The sequence below is a fragment of the Lissotriton vulgaris genome, chromosome 6, assembly GCF_964263255.1.
Source record: "Lissotriton vulgaris chromosome 6, aLisVul1.2, whole genome shotgun sequence".
NCBI lineage: Eukaryota > Metazoa > Chordata > Amphibia > Caudata > Salamandridae > Lissotriton > Lissotriton vulgaris.
The window spans coordinates 650,620,466-650,646,052 of record NC_141694.1 but is presented as its reverse complement, the minus strand read 5'-3'; the positions used below and the strand labels follow the sequence as shown (position 1 = coordinate 650,646,052).

The 25,587-nt window shown below is 52.3% G+C and overlaps 1 protein-coding gene across 1 annotated transcript in view; it reads right to left on the bottom strand.

Moving 5' to 3' along the window:
- Positions 1 to 314: 314 nt before the first annotated feature.
- MDN1 (midasin AAA ATPase 1) overlaps positions 315 to 25,587 on the bottom strand; it is a 2,142,100-nt gene continuing 2,116,827 nt past the window's right edge. The window contains exons 101-102 of the mRNA XM_086926648.1: positions 21,979 to 22,121; positions 315 to 1,099 (exon numbers count right to left, since the gene is read on the bottom strand). Coding sequence (XP_086782774.1) covers positions 911 to 1,099; positions 21,979 to 22,121 — 332 coding nt within the window. The 3' untranslated portion in view covers positions 315 to 910. The remainder of the gene's footprint in view (positions 1,100 to 21,978; positions 22,122 to 25,587) is intronic.

Below are 25,587 nucleotides of genomic sequence, written 5' to 3'. Positions count from 1 at the left end.
GTGATAACGTACCTTTAGAGATTTTCAAGGACACATTTCAACTATCTACTGGTGTTCCTAGAACATATTGGGTTCAGATTATCAGTGCAATAAAATGGCAGTGGCACATTTTATTGTTTATATTACAGAAAACATAAGCCGCAAAAGTAAAATAAAAAAAAGACTGGTACAAGATATGGGTGCTCATTACATACGTACACTGTGCCTTAATGTTTACCAATCACAAAAGGCAATCGTCGTAGTGCAATGCAATCGCGAATAAAACAGGAGTTCAATACTTATTACGTAGTGTCCCATAAAATACACCTCCAGCATTTATCAAGAAACAGCTTTATTTCTATTACACATGAATTGTTAAACAAACTTAGTTTCAAGTATTTAAGGGTTAATTTTTGGTTCAATTAAAACCGAAGAGGAACACACATATCTTTTTACAAGCTTAAGATGTACTTTCATACAATTTACTGAAAAGACCTGACCATTCCGAAAGAGGCCCAATTCTTAATCGAGGCAAAAATGTCTCATTTCAATGTTAAATTTCACTTTTCTTCAATCAGTTACAACTTTATCAAAGTTCACCACAACAGGGCTGGAAGGATTCTTTATCACCACCTCAGCTGGTGGTGTTGGTGAAAGGGGCAGTCCTTTTATCTGTCAGAATGAAGAGAATAAATAAACATCGAAAAAGTGTGTCTGTGACCTGTGCACAGTCGGCTGCACCAGAAATGAGGGAAAGGATACAACTGTTTGCTACACCACTGTCTGAATATCAGAAGGCAGTCAAGCACATGAATCCTGGTTTGTCTGGTACCAGTCAGTTCTTCAGCACTTATGTCCGCAGAACCACCAAAAACAAAGGTGATACCCTTTCAGTCCAAGGGCTAGCATCAGGCTCAGATTGCTCTCTTGACTACTGATGATCAGAAGCAGTCACCAGTTCAAACCATTGCCTGAGAGCATCACTAAGAGTTTCTGGCAGGGCGTTCACATCACGTAGGATTATGTAGAACGGGAATGGGAACTCGTCCATGTAAGATCGGATTTCCGGCATTTCCCCAGCTTCTCTGAATACAGGAACTTTGATATCCATGATAGAGTCCTGCAAATTCAAACATAAATCATTAAAAATAGCGACAGCAAAAATGGAATATCTGCATAGAAGCGTACATTGGTAGAGAATACAACTGTGACCAGATCACCATTTGCTTACACCCTATACTCCTTGCTAAAAGACTTAGGCAAGGAGTAACCTTTCATTAACATAAAAGGCTGCAGACAAACAGTACAATTGGAAGAACCTAACCACACATGACACTGTAGCATAATGCCATATATCCAATGCCTTTATAAGTTCAAACAACTGATATACAAGGCAATACGGAATTGTAAACATGGCTTTTACAGTTTATTTCTTATAATAAGACCGTTTCGTATGGTTTGCTTCATAAGACATTTAGTAAAGTTTGAAGACAGTCACTCCACATTGTCACTTTGTCATTTTGGGACTTGGCGCTAGCTTGAATTTGCTTCTGCAGGCAGTTGGAATTATTTTGAACAGAGGTTACCTGATGAATATACCTTTGTCTGATCTCGGTCAATCCATTCAGGTTGTGCCATTGAATTGCCTTGGCTTTGGAAATGTGCTGCAATCAACTGTTAGACACATACAGCTTTCAGTGAGAGCCTGTGCTTTCTTTCCCAGGTTGACCATGTGCTCACTGAAAAAGATATTTGTGCTTCCTAAAGATCAGATACATATAGTCTCAGGAGTTGGTGGTTTGGGGCAAAGGATCTGGAAGGGTGCATATTTTGGCCCCTGAACCATCAAGCAAAAATGTATAGTAGTATAGTTCACATGTCAATTTTCAAAATTTAGGGCAGGAATCATGTACAGTGCATGATTGGACTACGTTACAGCTGAAAAGTGCAATGCCACGGGTAGTTCGAGATGATGGTCCAAAACAAATAATTACGATTAAAAAAACTAAATATTTGGCTGGTTCTGTGAGAAGTTGGCCTGGTACATGGTGTTCACTATTCTAGTGATCACCTTGCACCAGTCCAAACAACCCTTATGGTGATGGTTGTAAAGTCAACCTTATAGACCAGCTATCCTAGAGGTAGCGTGGACAGAACAGTCCTAGGCTAAAAGACTCTTGAGGGCGTGTAAAGCCAGTTGTTTTACCATATGTAACCCCTTGAATACCAAATGAAAGGACGCCACATAGGATATATATAAAATATATATGTATTTATTCTCTAACACACTCCTCTGAACTCTTTATGAGATCAGAGGCAAAAGCACATAACAAGTTACACTCAGAAATACTTTAAATAGCACAATTTACAGTTAGGCCCTAGGGGCGCGTAAAACCATATACTAAGTAAGTGGTATAAGAACCACGACTTGTGAAAGGAGAAGGCCTAGGGCATCGCTGGGGCTACACTATCTGACCCTTAGGTTAGGAGTAGGAGGCCCACAGACGGCGCGTGCAGTGTGAGTACACTCACGCGAGAGTCAATAGAAAGTCAATGGGAACGTAAAAAGGTAAGTAATGAAGATTTAGGACACTTCCGGTCTAACTAGGAGTACACAACTAATAAAACTAGACACTAGGATAGTCAATCCCTACATGAGCACCGAAGTATGCGTTACCTCACCCATGGGCTGCGGGTGCATAGGTGTCAAAGTGTGTCGGGTTTTCTCATTGTTTCCTATGGAGCCTTGGAAGAAGATGCTGCAGGCGACCAGGAGGAAGATGTCCGGGTGGATCCAAGGGTGGAACGGAGTTGAAGAGGACCTGAAAGCAGAGGGGACAGAGTCTGGGCCACTAGCCAGTGACCGGGTGGAACCAGGAAGGAACCAGACGTCATCGGGGAGCAATCAGGTGCTGTCGTGAAGCTTGTCGTTGCAGCCACGCGGACCAGGAGGCGCAGAGGACAACCAGGTGCTGGAGAGGAGCTGTCCCTTGAAGGTTTTCGCAGATGGAGGGGTTGACTTCAAGATCGGAGCCAACAAGCCTAAGCAAAGGCAACCCACGCAGGATACACAAAAGGCTTCTGGTGCAGACCAGGAGGGTCTGAGGTACTTCACCTTTTCAGGGAAGCGAGTGCCAGTCTGGAACAACCAGACCAGCGATGGATTTTCAAGAGGATTGTCGCCACAGGGCTACTAGTCAACGGGCCAGCAACCGGACAACGCGTCGAGCAGAACACAAGCAGAAGGGTCCCACGCAGATCTAGTGGAGTGTGGAGGGCTGGTCTTCGGTGCAGGTGGAGCTCGGTGTCGGGATGTCTCAGTCCCCAGTGCACAGCTTCGAGGAGGCCTCAGGAGCTGCGCTGTTAGCAAGTTGAAGACTTTCCAAGTTGCCTGGTTCCACGGGTTCCAACGCCTTCCACGGGGCTCAGCTGTGCTGGAGTCGTGCAGTGGGGTCAGAGAGGTCCGGGAGTTGAGGTCTTGTCAGGCTCTGTGCTCGGGTTCCGGCGGGAACGGGGACAAAGCAAGCCGTCGAGTTGCTGGATGGTGCCTGGTCACCCAGGGTGGTCACTCCTTGGCCACAAGTGAGATTCTTCAGTCTTCAGCTCAGGTGAATGTCGAAGTGTCCAGAGTTTCGTTTCAAATCGATTCCAGGATTAATCTAAAGTTACCTGGGTCAGTTCCTACCTTTATACAACGAAAGGGGGCTGGTTTACTCACTAGGTCCCTCCTGTGGGTGTCCAGTTTCTCGCCAGAGCTGGGGCTGGAGTGCCCCAGCAACCTGTTAGAACTGGGGTATGCATGAAGCACCTAGTGTGCTCCAGGCAGTGTCTCAATCTATTCAGCCCTCCCTGTCCCAATACACATTCTCCTGTCTGGGGTGGTGCTCGCACCTCCCCAAGCAGGAAACCTATGTCCAAACCTCCGTGACTGGAAGGACTCCCAGCATCAGGAGGTCAGACTTGTGTCTGTGGCAGCAGCCTCCATTTTGTGATGCTGGGGCTCTGGTTAACTTTAACCGGGATCGTTGGACTTAACATGTCTTCTCCCTCCAGAAGGGTGGAATGCTACCCCTGTCGCCAGAATTGGTGAGGGAGTAGTATTCCAAAGCGTCTGACACCTTACACGACATGTTTGGATAAAGCCAAACCAAAGTTAGCATCTAACCGCGAGGATTATAATGCACTTAAGAGTATATGGTATGGCGATATCATAGAACAGCTATAATGACATGGTTCCGAAAGCTGTAGACAGGCTCAGCTCATGCTAGAGCACCATCTCACACATAACCAAGCACTCTGCCTTCAGGATGGTTAAGGCCTGCCATAGGAGTGACTTAAAAGTTACTATGTGTCTATATGTAAGTAGGTATAGGAATACTACACCTAAGCAAGGGGTGATTACACAACCTTGCCCCAGCTGAGTGATCAGCCAGTTGTGTCTATTTGAGTGACTAGCCAGGGGTGGCATAATACATGCTGCAGCCCCTGGTAGGCCTTGGTTGCACCTATGCCCTGAGTACCTAGGGTACATTAGTACAGGGGCTGACAAGGTGAACCAATTCCCAATTGTGGTTGTACCTAGGGTACAGGTTAAATTTAGAGAGAGTGCATCTGGGCTGTGGGTCTGATTAGCAGGCCCACAGCCACATTAAGTCAAAAACCAGTAAAGCAAAAGCAAAAAGTGGGGGTGACCATAGGAAGCAGACTCTACTCTCCTACAGGTTCTTTATCACAAATGTTAATAAAGCGAACTGTATCCTTTGTTGACTGAGCATTAGAAGATACATTTGACATTAGACAACGGTTGCCTATAGTTTCAAGGTCAGTTGAAAGTTTTTTTCCTGGGCTTGTTTCTGCAGTTCGGGGAAAACACTGTTCAAGTGAAAACTGATAGGAGTTGAAAAACAACAGGGTGCGACAAGTGCCTTAAGCATGTTTTCTTGAGAACCTAGGAATTCACTATTTTAGGTCACCATAGATTACAACAGTACCCCAACCTGGAGAAAGAGGGAACCAGATGTTGGCTGTGGAGGCTCCAGGAACTGGGACACAACAAACTGAAGTAAACAATATGCTTTTTTCCAAAAATACTACAAAGTTTAAGGTTAAGAAATCACACAATTGTGACAAAACAAGGCGCTTGAGTGAATGATTCAAGATCTGAATGATTCTTTTGAACGCTGCTACACTCTATTACAGAATCAGTCTAATAGTTCATTATTTTCAGTCATCTCACTTAAAAAAAAAGAAAACATCTGGTGTACTTATTCTGTGACTTTCCTTTAGAAATATTGGAGGATTTTTGCTTCAGCAAGTTCTGTTCTTCTACCAGCTAGTTCTTACACTGTGATTGCAGAGCTTTCAAGGAAAATGTTACTTTGCTTCGATAACGCTAGTGATACATACATACACAATGTTAGGAATGACTTTGAAAGCAGTGCCCTCTCAGGAAATAGTAAAGAGTAGTGCTAGTTAACCAAAGAAATGATGCAACACAGCTTGGCCAAACACAAAAAGATGTGCTCAGTCATCGCCTTGCCCTTCTTAATTCAGGCAAAGCCCATAAAAAGCTGTTTAAGACACCGCACGTCTGGGGTCTTTGTATGCAGATGCTCCTCCACTTCATTTGGATATGGAGGAAGGGAGAAAGACTGAAGAGTGATAAGACTAGGCCATATGAAATTCAGAAACCACCTTGGGTAAAAAAAGATGGGCAGGTGCAAAGAACAAATGTACCCGAGTAAAAAACTAAGAACGGTGGCAGAATCGATATGGCCTGGATGTTCACCAACCCTACACGCTGAGGTAATTGCCTTCAGCAGCACTGCCTTTAAGATAAGAAGCCAAATTGGGCAACAGAGTATAAGCTCCAATATGGATGCCCCAAGAAAGTCAGCATAAAATTCCAATGCTGCAGAGGGACAATAAACAGAGTGGGAGGAAACAAGAAGAGTCAGCCTTTAGAACCCCCTTCATTAATGGCAATCAAAACAAAGAAGGCTGGTCAGGAAAATACAAAAAAAACACACAGGGCTGCTTGCTAGTCTTTAACCTTAGCCACTGCCAGGCCCTGTTCCGCAAGTGACAATGCAAATCGCACAATAAGTTGGAAAGGTAAAATGTAAATGGTTGGATGCCCTTCAGGTCACACCACGCAACAAACTTAGTCCAGTACCCTTCATAGATAGTTATAGTAGCAGGCTTCTGGCCTGCCAAGAAGCCGTCAGGGACTTGATGAACAAGTTACTTACCTTCGGTAACGATATATCTGTAAGAAACATTAGTTAGTATTAGATTCCTTACCTTAGAATATCCCCAGACGTCAGTCTGGATCCGGAAACTTTTGCGTAGCAGTACCCCTGCGCGTCGGTAGGCGTCGTCTGCAGGCGTCCCCTGCGGCTCCGCGTCCGTCGTCGGCGTCGTGCGCCGTGATGACGTCGCTGGAGTATATAGACGCCGCCACAGCGCGCTGACGTCAGTTCTTTGTACACAGCTTTTCCGCGCCAGAACACGCAGAGCCGTGTGAGAACCAAGACTGGTGCCATTTTGAAACTAGGGCCCTGAAAGGGATGTCCTTAACCCTAGGTATCAGTTCGCAGAACGGGGAGGATGGGTGGGTTCGGTAAGGAATCTAATACTAACTAATGTTTCTTACAGATATATCGTTACCGAAGGTAAGTAACTTGTTCATCTGAAAGAAACACGTTAGTATTAGATTCCTTACCTTAGAATAGATACCCCAGCAATACCAACCCCGGTGGTGGGTCTGCGAACCAATACATTCCTACACCAGAAAGTCCTGGAGGACAGAACGGCCAAAGAAGCCATCCCTCCGGACTTGACTGTTCAGGCAGTAGTGCCTCGCAAATGTGTGCAGTGAGGCCCACGTAGCCGCCTGGCAAATGTCCTGCAAGGGGACTCCCCGGCCCAGGGCAGTAGTAGCCGCCGTGGCCCGAGTGGAATGGGCCCTCAGCCCAACAGGAGGCTCCTTCCGAGCCAAAGAGTAGCACGCTTTGATGCACAGAACGACCCACCGAGAGATGGTCCGTTTATGTACCGCCCGTCCCTTCTTCGCACCCATGTAGCCAACAAACAGTTGGTCATCCACCCGGAACTGGCGTGTGCGATCCACATAAAATGAAAGCGCACGTTTTGGGTCCAGACGATGGAGCCGCTCTTCATCCTTTGAAGGATGCGGAGGCGGGAAGAAGGAGGGGAGGGTGATGGACTGCCCAATGTGAAAAGCAGAAACTACTTTGGGCAGGAAAGAAGCTCTAGTCCTGAGAACCACCTTATCAGGATGAATGGACAGGAAAGGAGGTTGGACAGAAAGAGCCTGGAGCTCACTCACTCTCCTGGCAGAGGTGATGGCAACCAGGAAAGCCGTCTTTAAAGTCAGGAGACGGAGAGGACAAGAATGAAGGGGCTCAAAGGGAGCACACATCAAAAAGGTTAGAACAAGGTCCAAGTCCCACTGAGGCATCACAAACGGAACAGGTGGATACATGTGTGTGATGCCCTTTAACACCTTCGCTGCTAAGGCAATTCCCCTCCTGTGCTGGAAATTGCTATTTTCATTGTTTTATGACGAGCTGGGCTCGTCATCAGCACACGACCACTGTGCACCATGACGAGCCCAGCTCGTCATCAGCATCGAAAGGGTTAAGAATCTCGTTACAATTGGGGACTTGAACAAAGAAGGCTGATCAGGAAGCCTTAGAAAGGCTGAAAGGGCCGAAAGGTAGCCCTTGATAGTGCCCAGAGCAGAGCCCTGCTGGGCAAGAGAGAGAAGAAACAGAAGAACCTCGGAAAGAGGGGCAGAAGAACAAGTTACTTACCTTCGGTAACGATATATCTGTAAGAAACATTAGTTAGTGTTAGATTCCTTACCTTAGAATATCCCCAGGCGTCAGTCTGGATCCGGAAACTTTTGCGTAGCAGTACCCTTGCGCGTCGGTAGGCGTCGTCTGCAGGCGTCTCCTGCGGCTCCGCGTCCGTCGTTGGCGTCGTGATGACGTCGCTGGAGTATATAGACGCCGCCTCCGCGCGCTGACGTCAGTTCTTTGCACACAGCTTTTCCGCGCCAGAAGACGCAGAGCCATGAGAGAACCAACACTGGTGCCATGTGAAACTAGGGCCCTGAAAGGGATGTCCTTAACCCTAGGTATCAGTTCGCAGAACGGGGAGGATGGGTGGGTTCGGTAAGGAATCTAACACTAACTAATGTTTCTTACAGATATATCGTTACCGAAGGTAAGTAACTTGTTCATCTGAAAGAAACACGCTAGTGTTAGATTCCTTACCTTAGAATAGATACCCCAGCAATACCAACCCCGGTGGTGGGTCTGCGAACCAATACATTCCTACACCAGAAAGTCCTGGAGGACAGAACGGCCAAAGAAGCCATCCCTCCGGACTTGACTGTCCAGGCAGTAGTGCCTCGCAAATGTGTGCAGCGAGGCCCACGTAGCCGCTTGGCAAATATCCTGCAAGGGGACTCCCCGGCCCAGGGCAGTAGTAGCCGCCGTGGCCCGAGTGGAATGGGCCCTCAGCCCAACAGGAGGCTCCTTCCGAGCCAAAGAGTAGCACGCTTTGATGCAGAGAACGACCCACCGAGAGATGGTCCGTTTGTGCACCGCCCGTCCCTTCTTCGCAACCACGTAGCCAACAAACAGTTGGTCATCCACCCGGAACTGGCGTGTGCGATCCATGTAAAATGAAAGCGCACGTTTTGGGTCCAGACGGTGGAGCCGCTCTTCATCCTTTGAAGGATGCGGAGGCGGGAAGAAGGAAGGGAGGGTGATGGACTGCCCGTTATGGAAAGCAGAAACTACTTTGGGCAGGAAAGAAGGTCTAGTCCTCAGAACCACCTTGTCAGGATGGATGGACAAGAAAGGAGGTTTGACAGAAAGAGCCTGGAGCTCACTCACCCTCCTGGCAGAGGTGATGGCAACCAGGAAAGCCGTCTTTAAAGTCAGGAGACGGAGAGGGCAAGAATGAAGGGGCTCAAAGGGAGCACACATCAAAAAGGTTAGAACCAGGTTCAAGTCCCACTGAGGCATCACAAACGGAACAGGTGGATACATGTGTGTGATGCCCTTCAAGAATCTCGTTACAATTGGGGACTTGAACAAAGAAGGCTGATCAGGAAGCCTAAGAAAGGCTGAAAGGGCAGAAAGGTAGCCCTTGATAGTGCCCAGAGCAGAGCCCTGCTGGGCAAGAGAGAGAAGGAACAGAAGAACCTCGGAGAGAGGGGCAGAAAGAGGATCCACAGCCTTTGCTGTGCACCATGCCACAAACTTGTTCCACCGACAGGCGTATACCGATTTCGTGGAGGGACGCCTGGCTGCCAGAATTACATTACAGACTTCAGGAGGCAAGTCAAATGGCCTCAACTGCCGCCGCTTAATCTCCAAGCATGGAGGTGGAGACTGGACAGGTTCGGGTGGAGGACCGTCCCCAGTTGCTGCGACAGAAGGTCCTCCTGAAGGGGCAGGCAGATCGGGGGACCGACTGACATGCTGAGTAGCTCGGGATACCAGTACCTTCGAGCCCAGTCCGGAGCCACAAGAATAACTTGGGCCCGGTCGCGCCTGATCTTCTTCAGCACTCTGGGCAGAAGTGGTATAGGCGGAAAAGCGTATAACAGACCGCAACTCCACTCGCGCCGAAAGGCGTCGCCGTGCGAGTGCCGTCTTGGAAACTCCAACGCGCAGAACTGATGACATTGCGCGTTCTCTTCTGTGGCGAATAGATCTAACCAAGGCTCTCCCCATTGCCGAAAGAGACCTTGCGCCACGTCCGAGTTCAGACGCCATTCGTGATCCATCGAGCACCGACGGCTGAGTTCGTCCGCCCTGGCGTTCAGAGAACCTGCCAGGTGTTGAACCGTCAGAGTCACGCCCAGACGTTCCAGCCACTGCCAGAGGCGCGGAGCCTCCTGGCAAAGGGTCCACGACCCCACCCCGCCTTGTTTGTTGCAGTACCACATGGCGGTGGTGTTGTCCGTGAACACCTGCACTACACTCCCGTTGACAAAGGGGAGGAATGCCTTCAGTGCTAGACGAATCGCCCGCAGCTCCAACAGGTATATATGGAGCCGGGACTCCGCCGGAGACCAGATGCCTCTGATCTCCGCCTCTCCCAAGTGGCCTCCCCAGCCCTGGAGGGACGCGTCCGTCACAACAACGTGCTCCGGTTGGGGAAGGGAGAGGGACCTGCCCCTGACCCAATCGCGGTCCGTAAGCCACCACTGCAGTTGTCTCGCAGTGCCCTCCGAGATCAAGACGTGGTCGGACAAGTTGCCCTGATGCTGGGCCCACTGAAACTTCAGGTCCCACTGCAGAGCCCGCATCCGCCACCGGGCGTGATGCACCAGAAGGATGCAGGAAGCCATCAGCCCCAGCAGCCGCAGCGTCAACCCGACCGAAACCCGGGATAGCGGCTGAAAGATGGGAATCAACGCCTGAATATCCCGGATCCGCCGTTCCGGAGGATAAACCCAAAACTGCGCCGAGTCCAGAACCGCTCCGATGAAAAGGAGCTTTTGAGAGGGACACAGGTGTGATTTCGGCACATTGATGGAGAACCCCAGGCCGTTCAAGAGGTCTGCCGTCATCTGGAGGTGGTGGACGACTGTCTGGGGCGAGCCCGCCTTCAACAACCAGTCGTCTAGGTAGGGGAAGACTGAAACCCCTAACCTGCGCAGATGGGCTGCGACCACCGCCAACACCTTTGTGAACACCCGTGGGGCACTGGTAAGGCCGAAGGGGAGCACGATAAACTGAAAGTGCTCCTGGCCTACTGTGAACCGCAGGTAACGCCGGTGGGCCGGCAGGACGGGGATGTGAAAATACGCATCCTGCAAGTCCAACGCTACCATCCAGTCTTGCGGGTCTAGGGCAGCCAAGACCTGAGCCAAAGTCAACATCTTGAACTTCTCCTTCCGGAGGAAGCCGTTGACGTTCCTTAGATCCAAGATAGGACGTAGGCCCCCTTTGTCCTTCTTGGGTACCAGAAAGTAGTGGGAATAGCAACCACGTCCTACTTCTGGCCCAGGAACGCGCTCGATGGCCCCCTTGGCCAAGAGGGCCGTAACTTCGTCCTGCAGAAGTTGCAAGTGGTCCCCCGACACACGGTGGTTCTGCGGTGGCATGGCTGGAGGAGTGGTCTCGAAGGGGAGGGAGTAGCCCCTTCGGACAATTTGCAGCACCCACCTGTCCGATGTGATCGTGCGCCAGCGGGCGTGGTGATGGCGAACCCTGCCACCCACTAGCGTCACGTGGACCTGAAAGCACGGACTAGGAGGATTTTGAGGCAGATGCTGCGGGGGGAGATGTGGCCTGACCCCGCCGTTGACCCCGACCGCCTCCACGGCGGTTTCCACGGCCGCCACCGCGTTGAAATGATTGCTGCGGTGCGTGGCTGGCAGCACGTGTGGGGACGCCCCTTCCGTGGCCACGAAAGGAGCGAAACGAACCCGTTTGCTGGCGCTGGGTCGAGAGACCCAAGGACTTAGCCGTGACCCTGGAGTCCTTGAAGCGTTCCAGCGCGTGGTCCGCCTTGTCACCAAACAGGTGACAGCCATCGAACGGCATGTCCATCAAAGTATTCTGGACATCTGCCAAGAAGTTGGCGGATCTCAACCAGGCGTGGCGACGAATCGCCACCGTCGTGGACATCGCTCTGCCTAGCGAGTCGGTCGTATCAAGACCGCATCGAATAGAATATCTAGCTGCATCCCGGCCCTCAGCTACAGCTTTGCCGAGTTTTGCCCGCACCTCCATGGGGCATTCTGGCAGCAGCTCCGCGGCCGTATCCCACACAGAGTGGGTGTAGCGGCCCAAGAGGCAAGCGGTGTTGCAAGACCGCAGTCCTAAACTCAGGGACGAGAAGACCTTCTTGCCATATTGGTCATACCTCTTGGAAATCCCGATCGGGCGGGGCCGACGGGAATGCGGACTGGGAGGTAGAGGCCTGGATCACCAGGCTCTCAGGGGTGGGGTGGGTGGACAGGAACTTGGGGTCGTCCGGACAAGGACGGTGGCGTCTGGCCACGTTCCGATCAACAAGCGTGTAGGAGAGTAGGGTCTGCAATCCTATGATCACCCAGATTTTTTGCTTTTGTTTCACTGGTTTACGACTTTCTCTGGCTGTGGGCCTGCCAATCAGACCCACAGCCTGGCTGTTCTCTTTCTAAATTACCTCATGTACCCTAGGTGCATCTACCAATTGGTACTGGGCCACCCTATCAGACCCTGTAACTCAGGGCATGGGTGTACCCAGGGCTGCCAAGGGCTGCAGCATGTATTATGCCACCCCTGGCTGGCCTCCTAAATTTGACACAACTGGCTGCATGACAGCTGGGGCAAAGTCGTGTAATCACCCTTTGCTGTAGGTGTAGTATACCTATACCTAACCCTAAAATGGACACACAGATTCCTATCAGTCACTCCTATGGCAGGCCTTGACAATCCTGGAGGCAGAGTGCTTGGAATCGTGTGAGATGGTGCTCTGGCATGAGCTGAGCCTGTCTGCAGCTTGCGGAACCAAGTCCTAATAGCTGTTCCATGATATCGCATACCATATACTCTTAAGTGCATTATAATCCTCGCGGTTAAATGCTAACTTTGGTATTGCTTTATCAAAACATGTCGAGTAAGGTGGCATACGAATTGGAATACTAACCCCTCGCCAATTCTGGCGACGGGGTTAGCATTCCACCCTTCTAGAGGGACACGACATGTATGTAACTGTGAACCCCGGTTAAAGTTAACTGAAGCCTCAGCTCCACAAAATGGATGCTGCCACCACAGACACGAGTCTGACCTCCTGCTGCTGGGAGTCCTTCCAGCGAGGGAGGCCTGGACAAAGGGTTTCCTGTCCGGGGCGGTGCTAGCACCGTCCCAGACATGGTTTTGTGTATCCTGGGTAGGCAGGGCTTTTCAGGAAGGTGACTGCTGAGTGGCACCCCGGTGCTCACTACGCATAGGCCAGTCAGAACCAGTTCCAGGGGCACACCAGCCCCTGGCCTGGGGAAGTCCGGCAGGGGAGAGGGGTGTAACCACCCCCCTCCTGGTCCCACCCATAGGCAGGACCTAGTCACCGGGTCAGCCCCCTTTTTTAGTATAAAGATAGGAGCGGGCCCCCTGTTCAAATTAGATCATCTTTGGAATCAAGATACCACTTTCTTCGAAAGGACTTCACGATTTCTTCTTCAAGATTCTCCCTTGTGGCTAAGGAGTAGTCACCCTGCATCCGCAGGCACCATCCTAAAGAACACTGCGGTCTGCTGCAAGTCCTTCATCACGAATCCGACGACCCAGCTCGACGAGACCCGGCTTCCCTGGCACCTCTGACCTCTACTCACCTCTACAGCAAAGCTGAGAACCGTGAGTGCGACGAGACCTCGAGGGACCGACGATCGCCAAGACTGCACGACATCTTTACTGCAAGCCCACCGTGTCCTCCACTGGTGAGTGCTTTGGGGTCCGAGAAGCCCCGACCCTGCGCAGCTCCAGCACCCAAGGCCAGCCTCCCTGCATCTCCACGATCGGCGTGGGGCCCTTCTGCTGTTTGCTGTGCACCGCGTTGTTTGGCTACTAGCCGGCTGGCTTGTGGCCTTCCGAACGACGCCCGACAACAACTCTTCTGCTGGTCTGGTTGCTCCAGGCTGGCCCTTGCTTCCTTTTTCAAGAGAGGCACCCCGGACCCTCCTGGTCCACTCCAGACGCCATTTTAGGTCCACCGCGTGGGCTTGAATTTGCCAAGGCTTTGTTGCCCAATCCTGGGTCCAGCGACGCCGACAGCTTCTACCTTCGTGGGACAGCTCGATCCTCCATCCTGGTCGCCGACAACGCCTCCTGGTCCGTGAGATCTTCGAGCTCCAGCGTCACCCACTCACCTTGTCGAGGTGGCTACCATCCGGTGCCCTCCTGGTGCCCACTGACTACTGGCTAGTAGTCTCGAACTTGGTCCCCTCTGCTTTCAGGTGTCATCTATCTTCGAGATCCAGGCTTGGATCCAACTGAACTTTCTTCACTGGTCACCGGCCAGCATCTTTTCTTCCGGCTCCTGGTCCGTCTACGAGGATTCCCGACGTCTTTTCAGACCTATGCAGCTGCAGCCCCTGGGCTAGGTAACTTCGGCATTTCGGTGCCCCAGCATAGCCTCACTATCCAAGGGTCAGAATCTACTTTCGTTTTCTCCCTACCAGGTCGGGTTCGCCCGAGAACACTAACTTTCTATTTCCTAGCTACCATAGACTTTTGTCCGCATCTCGCGTGAGAGTGCACACACTGCACCCGAGTCCCCTAGGCCTCCTAGTCGTAATCTAACGATTCCCTAGTCAAGTCCTAGCGATTCCAAAAGCTATTAGTACTGTACTTACCTGCTAGGAATTTCACATTCCACTTTCAGAGTATATGGTTTTCCGTGCCCCTCGGGCATTTGTATATACTGTGCTAACTTAAGTATTTTTGTAAGAGTTTTGGTTTGTGCTTAGTACCCTGTCCTCATAAAGAGTACAGGGCTGTTGTGACCTTTAATAAATAACTGTTTATTTTCATAACACTTGTGTGGTGTCCTTTCACTGGGTATTCAAGGGGTATATGTGTGGTAAACAGCTGGCTTAACACGCCCTCTCGAGTCTTTAGCCTTAGACTGCTCGTATCCATGCTACTAGGATAGCTGGTCTATAAGGTTGACTTACAACCAATCATCAATAAGGGTTGCTGGACTGATACATAGTGGGCACTAGAATAGTGACCACTGCATATCAGGCCACCTTCTCACAAAGCGCACCTGAAGAGGGCCTTGACCAAGTGCCCAACAGAACGTCTGATAAGGCTTCGTTAAACGGCAGCAGAGGCTCCTGTGGGCATGACCGCGGTTTGAAGACCTCAGTGAGGATGTTAGGCCTCACGGCCGCGACGGGGAGCTCAAGGTTTAAGGCCTTGGCAGCCCTCATCAACACCACTGAATAGGTAGCTCCCTCCTCCGATGCCACGGAAGGAGGAGAGACAAAGCCAGGGTTAGGAGAGTCATCTAAACCACTGGCGTCCCCCAAATCACCTGTCCAGTTAATGTCATACTGACACTCGCGTGACAGAGGGTCTTCAGACCCCCCCCAGCCCTCACCGTACTCTACATCATCACCATAGTCGGTGTCAACCATGTAGACCGGCTCCACGGGGTCAACAGGCCCCATCGGCGTCGAGCCCGGCGTCGGACGACGCCGGTCCGACTCCGCGTCCGGATTCGGTGAGGGAATGGGGACGGCGCCGCCCGGAGCCGGCACCGAGGAACCGGCGTCGCGCGGGGGCGGCGTCGGGGGTAACCCCGATGGAATCGGCGCCGGATTGGAGGGACGTCCATCCGGAGTCGACCCTGAAGGCCCTAGCGGCGCCGGAATCGGCGCCGCCGGCGGCGCCGGGGTCGGAGCATCCGACGGCGTCGAGGTAGGGTCAGCTGGACCGCTAGGGCCCCCGGACGGGTTCACTGGGCCCGTAGGCGCCGTGGAACCCGCCGGAGAAGAGAGGGCCCTCATGGCCATGAGGAACGCCTCAATCTCCTCAGGCGTCGCACCTTGCCCAGGGACCTGAGGGTATGGGGCAGGCCGCGCCGGCGACTCTCGCGGAGCCGCGGGGTTGGGGTCACCCGAACCCCCGGCCGCATCGCGCAAGCGTCGGGGGGAGTCGGGGGTACGATGACGACGCCCCGACTTCTTGTGTCTCTTACCTGACGAACCCGACGAGTGATGTCGACTTCCGGAGCGTCCGGCGCGGCTCCGCGACCGCTCCCTCGAACGCTCCCTGGACCTCCGGCCGGACCGAGACCGCTCTCGACGCGGGGCAGACACCCGGAGCTCGAGCAGCTTGCGGGACCGCTCCCGCCTAGCCTTGCTAGTCAGAGCCCGTCAATCAACGCAGGCGTCGACATCGTGGTCGGGGCCCAGGCACCGGAGACAGAGTCAGTGATGGTCCGTGACCGACATCGTGCGGTCACAACCGTCACAATTCTTGAGACCGGGCATCCTTACCAGGCACAAAGATAGAAAATACTAGTAATAACTTGGTCAAAAGACCGGGTACCGCTCTTCAGATCTGCGTCCACTGGCGCGGAAAAAAGAAGAACTGACGTCAGCGCGCGGAGGCGGCGTCTATATACTCCAGCGACGTCATCACGGCGCACGACGCCAACGACGGACGCGGAGCCGCAGGAGACGCCTGCAGACGACGCCTACCGACGCACAAGGGTACTGCTACGCAAAAGTTTCCGGATCCAGACTGACGCCTGGGGATATTCTAAGGTAAGGAATCTAACACTAACGTGTTTCTTTCAGATTACTGTTTCTTACAAATATATTGTTACCGAAGGTAAGTAACTTGTGCATCTGAAAGAAACATGTTAGTGTTAGATTCCTTACCTTGGAATAGATACCCCAGCAAAACCAACCCCGGTGGTGGGTCTGCGAACCAAGATCACACCAGAAAGTCCTGGGGTACGGAACATCCGAAAGAATCATCCCTCCGGACTTGGATGTCCAGGCAGTAGTATCTAGCAAACGTGTGCAACGAGGCCCACGTAGCTGCCTGACAGATGTCCTACAAGGGGACTCCCCGACCCAGGGCAGTAGTAGCCGCCGTGGCCCGAGTAGAATGGGCCTTCAGCCCAACAGGGGGCTCCTTTTTAGCCAAGGAGCAACAGACCTTGATGCACAACACAACCCACCGAGAGATGGTCCGTTTGTGCACCGCTCGTCCCTTCTTCGCGCCCACGTAACCAACAAAGGGCTGGTTGTCCACCCGGAACTGGCGTGTGCGATCAAGGTAGAAGGAGAGCACACATTTTCGGTCCAGACGGTGGAGCCTCTCTTCCTCTTTCGAGGGATGCGGAGGCGGAAAGAAGGTGGGTAAGGTGATGAACTGCCCGATATGAAAGGTCGTAACCACCTTGGGCAGGAAAGAAGTCCACTTTCTTAAAACAACTTCCAGATGGACAGAAAGGAAAGGAGGCTTAGAAGATAGAGCCTGGAGCTCACTCACTCTCCTGGCAGAGGTGATGGCAACCAGGAATGCAGTCTTAAGAGTTAGAAGACGAAGAGGGCAACTGTGAAGCGGCTCGAAAGGTGCGCACATCAGATAGGTTAGAACAAGGTTCAAGTCCCACTGAGGCATCACGAAAGGAACAGGAGGAAACATAAGCATGATGCCTTTCAAGAATCTATTTACAATAGGGGACTTGAAAAGAGAAGGCTAATCAGGAAGCCTCAAGAAGGCTGAACTGGCAGAGAGGTAGCCCTTAAGTGTGCCCAGAGCAGAGCCCTGCTGGGCAAGAGAAAGGAGGAAGAGAAGAACCTCAGAAAGAGGGGCAGAGAGTGGATCCACAGCCTTTGCTGTGCACCATGCCACAAACCTGTTCCACGTGCAGGCGTATACTGATTTTGTGGAGGGACGCCTGGCTGCCAGAATCACATCACAGACTTCAGGAGGCAAGTCAAATGGCCTCAACTGCCGCGGCTCAATCTCCACGCATGGAGGTGGAAGCTGGACAGGTTCGGGTGGAGGACCGTCCCCTGCTGCTGCGACAGAAGGTCCTCCTGAAGAGGCAGACGAATCAAGGGATCGACTGACATGCTGAGTAGCTCGGGATACCAGTATCTTCATGCCCAGTCCGGAGCCACAAGGATGACTTGGGCCCAGTCGCGCCTGATCTTCTTCAGCACTCTGGGCAGAAGTGGTATAGGCGGAAAGGCGTACAACAGACCGCAGCTCCACTCGCGACGAAAAGCGTCTCTGAGCGAGTGCCACCTTGGAAATTCCAACGTGCAGACCTGATGACATTGCACGTTCTCTACGGTGGCGGATATATCTAACCAAGGCTCTCCCCACTGCTGAAAGAGGCCTTGTGCCACGTCAGAGTTCAGACCCCATTCGTGATCCATCATGCACCGGTGGCTGAGTTTGTCTGCCCTGGCGTTCAGGGAACCTGCCAGGGGTTGAACCACCAGGGAAACGCCCTGATGTTCCAGCCATTGCCAGAGGCGCAGAGCCTCCTGACAAAGGGTCCATGACCCCACCCGCCCTGTTTGTTGCAGTACCACATGGCGGTGGTGTTGTCCGTGAACACCTGCACTACACTTCCCCGGACAGAGGGAAGGAACGCCTTCAGTGCAAGCCAGATCGCCCGCAGCTCCAAAAGGTTGATGTGGAGCCGAGACTCCGCCGGAGACCAGAGGCCTCTGATCTCCCTCTCTCCCATATGGCCCCCACCCAACCTGACCGAGACTCGGTATAAAGGCTGAAAGACCGGAATCAGAGCCTGAATATCCCGAACCCGCTGTTCGGGGGGATAAACCCGAAACTGCGCTGAATCCAGAACCGCTCCAATGAAAAGGAGCTTCTTAGAGGGGCACAGGTGTGACTTCGGCACATTGATGGAGAAACCCAGCGAGTGCAGGAGGTTGGCCGTAGTCTGGAGGTGGGGGACGACTGTCTGAGGTGAGCCCGCATTCAACAACCAATTGTCGAGATAGGGGAAGACTGAAATCCCTAATCTGCACAGATGAGCCGCGACCACCGCCATCCCTTTCGTGAACACCCGTGGGGTGCTGGTAAGGCCGAAGGGGAGAACAGAGAACTGAAAGTGCTTGTGGTCTATCGTGAACCGCAGGACGGGGATGTGGAAATACGGGCCCTGCAAGTTCAACGCCACCATCCAGTCTTCTGGGTCCAGGGCAGCTAGGACCTGAGCTAAAGTCAGCATCTTGAACTTCTCCTTCCGGAAGAAACCGTTGATGCTCCGTAGGTCCAAGATAGGGCGTAGGCCTCCTTTGCCCTTCTAGGGTACCAGAAAGTAGTGGGAATAGCAACCACGTCCTACTTCTGGCCCAGGAACGTGCTCGACGGCCCCCTTGGCCAAGAGGGCCGTAACTTCCTCCTGCAGAAGTTGCAAGTGATCCACCGACATGCGGTGGTACTGCAGTGGCATGGCTGGAGGATTCGCCTCGAAGGGGAGGGAGGAGCCCCTTCGGACGATTTGCAGCACCCACCTGTCCAACGTGATGGAGCGCCAGTGGAGGAGGTGATGTCGAACCCTGCCCCCCACTGGCGTCGAATGGGCCTGAAAACTCAGACTAGGAGGATTTGGAGGCAGATGCTGCGGGGGTGGGTGTGGACTTGCCTTGCCAGTGTCTCCCCGGCACCGCCACAACAGTTACCACATCCGTGTTGAGGTTGGTTCTGGGGCCTGTGGCTAGCTGGATGTGAGGGGGCGCCCCTTCCTTGGTCAAGAAAGGGACGAAAGTTTGCTGGCATTGGCCGAGGCCCAATGACTTAGCCGTAGCCCTGGAAACGCTCCAGCGCACTGTCAGTCTTGTCGCCAAAGAGGCAACGGCCATCAAAGGGCATGTCCATAAGGTAGGCTTGGACATCCCCCGAAAAGTTGGCGGACCTCAGCCACCACCGTTGTTGCAATCGCCCTGCCTAGCGAGTCTGTGGTATCCAGTCCACACCGAATGGAATAACTTGCTGCGTCCCATCCCTCCGCAAGGGCTTGGGTAAGCTTTGCCTGGACCTCCGCAGGGCACTGCGGCAGCACTTCCGCAACCGTATCCCACAGAGAGGGGGAGTAACGGCCCAAAAGGCAGGCGTTGTTGATGGACCGCAACCCCAAAATCAGTGTGGAGAACAGTTTCTTGCCGAACTGATCGTACTTTATGGATTCCCGATCCGGAGGGGCGGTCGGGAATGCGGTCTGGGAGGTTGAGGCCTGGATCACCAGGCTCTCAGGGGTGGGGTGGTCGGACCGGAAACTGGGGTCGCCCGGAGCCGGGCGGTGGCGTCGAGCCACGTTTCGATCTACAGGGAGGCCTGTAGAGGGCTTGGACCAGGTGCCCAACCGAACGTTAGACAGGGCTTCGTTGAAAGGCAGGAGAGGCTCCGAGGAGCTTGCCTGCGGTTTAAGCACCTCAGTGAGGAGGTTAGTCCTCACGGCCGCGACCAGGAGCTCAAGGGCCAAGGCTTTGGCTGCCCTAGTCAACACCACACTGTAAGCAGCCCCCTCCTCCGTAGCCACGGTAGGAGGGGAGACAAATCCAGTGTATGGCAAAGTGTCCAGACCTCTGGCCTCCCCTAGTTAGTCTGCCCAGTCCTGGCTCAACTGGCACTGCAGTGCCAGAGGGTCCTCAGACCCCTCCCAATCCCCCTCGTCATCCATCGCCTGAAAGTAAGGAATACATGATGGGGCCGGGTTGTCGGTGAAGGGCTCACCAATCGCGGACGAAGATGGCGCTGGTCCGAGGTGGGGGTCGGGGACGCCGCCGGAGTGGTCGTGAGGTCGACCGGCGTTGTCCCGGATCCAGGCCAGGCCTGGATCCTGAGGAACCCTGCGGCGTCGGGACCGGAGTCGTCCACAGCGCCGGGGCCGAAACACCCGACGGCGCCGGCGCCGGAGGCCCGCTTCAGGCTCCCAGATGGACCCGCGGGGCCCGAAGGCGCCTCGGCGGGACCAGACAGAGGGAAGCGCGACCTCATGGCCGTGAGGAAGGCGCTGATCTCCTCCGGCGTCATATGCAGCCCAGGGACCGACGGGTATGGGGCTGGACGAGGCTCCGGTGGAGCCGCATGGGCGGTGTCGCCCAAACCCCTGGACGCGCCGCGTGAGTGTTGGGGGGAGTCAGAAGAGCGATGTTGCTTCTTCGACTTCTAGTGCCTCGACTTACCTGAGGACTTGGAGCCCGACGAGTGGTGTTGACTCGCCGAGCAGTGATAACTGTGACCCGCGACCGGTCCCTCGACTTCCTCCTGGCTTGGGACCTTGAGCGGCACAGGGCCGACTGCCGGATCTCGAGGCGCTTACGGGACCGCTCCCGCCTAGCCTTCAACATCAAGAGCCGGCAGTCGGGGCACGATTTGTCATCGTAGTCGGCCCGAGCAGTAAAGGCACTGACGGTGGGGGTCGGTAACCAACATCATGCGGTTACAGTCGTCGCAGGGTTTGAACCCGGGCATCCCTATCGGCACTGGAGTCGAGAATCGACTCAAGAAGATCCAAAATAGATCGAAAAAGTTAGTCAAAAATTGAGGAGTAGAGCTCTTCCTAGATCTGCGCTTGCTGGCGCGGAAAAAAGAAGAACTGACGTCAGCACGCGAGGGCGGCGTCTAAGTACTCTAACGACGTCATCCCGGCGATCACCACGCAGACGACGGATGCGGAGCCGCAGACAACGCCTACCGACGCGCAGGGGTAATGCTACGCAAAACTTTCCGGATCCAGTCTGACGCGTGGGGATATTCTAAGGTAAGGAATCTAACACTAACCTGTTTCTTTCAGATTCAGACTTATACAAGTCTACATCCAACAAACCATACCTCACAAACCTTTATAGGTCCATACAAACTAATCAGAACAAACCCATGCAGGTGCACCCACAACATAACCCACGTAGGTCCATATCCAACAATCCATAACCAACAAACCAGCAGTACAGCCACAGTGTGTCAAGGACCCTAGAGCAACAAAGGAAATGGGCCCATGTGCCGCTGTTTAAACTGTGGAATACAGCAATAATCGGGGTGGAGACAGCCCATCTAGTGCCACTGCTGCACAAGTGGAAGACACACTCCTGCAACAAGTAGCCATACAAACTCCTACCACGTGTCACTGCACTACAAGCAAAGGGGTTTGATGGGTGATACTACAAGAATTCATTGAAAAATCAAGCATAACATGAAAACACTTTGGAGTTCCTTGAAATCCTGCTGGAGATATGGAAGTGATCTGCACGGTCACCAGTGATGACGTTTCATAGTATCTCGGCTGATGGGTGTTCAGCTCGGCTGCACCGTCTAGCTAAAAGCAAACTTTTACTGTTTCAAAATCAGACGTAAATACCATGGGGAGAACCTTCGGTTTGTTAAATGTTTAACGCACAACTCACTTGTAAATGAAAAAAACACTTCAGTGTCTGGTGAAATATGCACATGAATTAAAACTCACCCTTGAATTGGGATTGTCCAGAATAACAAAAATGACAAAGATGTTTGCATTTCTGGCGGACTGAACGGCTGCTGTAACTCGTTCTTTTCCTTCCAGGAACAAGCCTCTTCCATCAGATACTATTAGGAGCAACTGCGCCGTGTCTAGAAAACAAAACAAAAGGTTGAAACCATATGTAACTTCTTCGTGGTGAAAAGCGGCAATTCAAGTCAAAACAAGTTACTACAGTTACCAGCATGGCTGTCATGTTCTGGAGTATGCGATTATGGAACTGGCTTCAAAATATAATGTAATGTTTTTTTTCTAGTCTTACGCTGCAGTGAATAAGCTACCAGAGTGAGCATGTGTGTATAGAGGGGGTGTTTGAGCCATCACCATCAACCTTTATGCACAACATGCAAGGGAAACAAAGAAACATTGCTTTCGATTTTTCTATAGCAATTACTTTGCACCTTGGTAGGTGGTGTCATGCGTCTCTGCATTTGATCTGTCCCGAACCGGATGCAACCTCGGGGACACTATCTATAACACCTCCGATTTCTGGTGCCAGCTTCTTTCGGATCTCTGTCAGTGTTGGTGGGCGTGGAGCGCAAAGAAATTAGAATTTGCCAATGTGCAGCTCTTTATATTGTGATCTTAATAGAGACCACATGAGTCACCTAAAAGAATGGTGAGGGTAGAGGGTCGGTGAAGAATCTGAGGTAAGACTGGCTTTACCAGAAAAGGCGTTACTGAAGGTAAGTAACCCGTTTTTCTGGTAGAGACTCATAACGCAGATTCCTCACCTTGTGAATAGATATCAAAGCAGTACTTCCGAGGTAGAGGGTCTGTGACATGGCTCAGGCCAGGAAATCCTGCAGAACAGATAGGGTAAAGTGCTGATCCCACCGAACCTGGCTATCCAGGCAATGGGGTTTCATGAACATTTGGATGGACGTCCACGTAGCAGCCTGGCAGATGTCCGAGACTTGCATAGCGCACACAAGTGCAGTTCTAGCAGCCTTTGCTCTGGTGGAATGAAGGCGAAAGCCGTCTGGAGGCCGCTTTTTAGCTAGCCCATAACCGATCTCAATGTGTAAGACGATTCATCTGAAGATGGTTCTTTTTTGCACTGCTTACCCCTTTTTTGTTCCAGAGAAATCCACAAGTTGGCCATCCAATCAATGGTTTCTGGTCTGATTGATGTAAAATCTGAGGGCCTTCTTAGGATCAAGCTGATGGAGGAACTCCTCCTTGGATGGATGAGGTGGGCATAGAAAGCCTGAAAGGTTAAGAGTTGGCAGGGTGTTTATACCTTTGACAACAATATGCTTGTGTCTGGAGGACCAGCTTGTCCAGAAAGAAAGGTATGTATGGCTGATGGACAGACAAAGAAAGGCTGGAGTTAATTCACTCGCTGGGCAGAAGATATGGCAATGAGGACTTCAGTTTTTATGGTGAGCAGCCATAGAAAGCCGCTGTGCACGGGATCAAAGGGAGTGCATATGAGGTATGGGAGAACTGCAGCATTACAAAAGGAGTAGGAAGGAATATGTGGACCAGCCCTTCAAGAAAAGCATCACAACAGGAGATTTGAAAAAAAGAAGGCTGATCTGAGAAACGCCAAAGGGCTCAAAATAACCCCTAACTGTTGCCACAGTAAAGCCTTACTGGGCCAAGGAAAGGCAAAACAGTAGACTATAAGATAACTGCCTTTAAAGGCTGAATGTCTCTGGGAGCACACCTGACAACAAATCCTTCCCCCTGCCACATGTCCAGCATATACAGTTTGGTGGAAGAACATCCGGCTGCCAGGATTACAACAACCACTTAAGGAGGGAGATCGAAAGCCATCAATTGTCGCTGTTTATTTTCCAAGCATGGAGGGCAGGTTGTGTAGATTCGGATGCATGACGTGATCTAGCTATTGCTGAAGGGATAGCTGAAGTGGAGGCCAAATGCTCATGACAAGAAGTTTTGGTAACCACTGTCTCCTCGCCCAGTACAGGCAACGAACAAGTTACTTACCTTCGGTAACGATATATCTGTAAGAAACATTAGTTAGTGATAGATTCCTTACCTTAGAATATCCCCAGGCGTCAGTCTGGATCCGGAAACTTTTGCGTAGCAGTACCCCTGCGCGTCGGTAGGCGTCGTCTGCAGGCGTCCCCTGCGGCTCCGCGTCCGTCGTTGGCGTCGTGCGCCGTGATGATGTCGCTGGAGTATATAGACGCCGCCTCCGCGCGCTGACGAACAAGTTACTTACCTTCGGTAACGATATATCTGTAAGAAACATTAGTTAGTGTTAGATTCCTTACCTTAGAATATCCCCAGGCGTCAGTCTGGATCCGGAAACTTTTGCATAGCAGTACCCCTGCGCGTCGGTAGGCGTCGTCTGCAGGCGTCCCCTGCGGCTCCGCGTCCGTCGTCGGCGTCGTGCGCCGTGATGACGTCGCTGGAGTACATAGACGCCGCCTCCGCGCGCTGACGTCAGTTCTTTGCACACAGCATTTCCGCGCCAGGAGACGCAGAGCCATGAGAGAACCAACACTGGTGCCATGTAAAAACTAGGGCCCTGAAAGGGATGACCTTAACCCTAGGTATCAGTTCGCAGAACGGGGAGGATGGGTGGGTTCGGTAAGGAATCTAACACTAACTAATGTTTCTTACAGATATATCGTTACCGAAGGTAAGTAACTTGTTCATCTGAAAGAAACACGTTAGTGTTAGATTCCTTACCTTAGAATACATACCCCAGCAATACCAACCCCGGTGGTGGGTCTGCGAACCAATACAAACTACACCAGAAAGTCCTGGAGGACAGAACGGCCAAAGAAGCCATCCCTCCGGACTTGACTGTCCAGGCAGTAGTGCCTCGCAAAGGTGTGCAGCGAGGCCCACGTAGCCGCTTGGCAAATGTCCTGCAAGGGGACTCCCCGGCCCAGGGCAGTGGTAGCCGCCGTGGCCCGAGTGGAATGGGCCCTCAGCCCAACAGGAGGCTCCTTCCGAGCCAAAGAGTAGCACGCTTTGATGCAGAGGACGACCCATCGAGAGATGGTTCGTTTACAGACCGCCCGTCCCTTCTTCGCACCCACGTAGCCAACAAACAGTTGGTCATCCACCCGGAACTGGTGTGTGCGATCCATGTAAAATGAAAGCGCACGTTTTGGGTCCAGACGATGGAGCCGCTCTTCATCCTTTGAAGGATGCGGAGGCGGGAAGAAGGAAGGGAGGGTGATGGACTGCCCGATGTGAAAGGCCGAAACAACCTTGGGCAGGAAAGAAGGTCTAGTCCTCAGAACCACCTTATCAGGATGAATGGACAGGAAAGGAGGTTGGACAGAAAGAGCCTGGAGCTCACTCACTCTCCTGGCAGAGGTGATGGCAACCAGGAAAGCCGTCTTTAAAGTCAGGAGACGGAGAGGACAAGAATGAAGGGGCTCAAAGGGAGCACACATTAGAAAGGTCAGAACCAGGTTCAAATCCCACTGAGGCATCACAAACGGAACAGGTGGAAACATGTGAGTGATGCCTTTCAAGAATCGAGTTACAATCGGGGATTTGAACAAAGAAGGCTGATCAGGAAGCCTTAAAAAGGCTGAAAGGGCAGAAAGGTAGCCCTTGATAGTG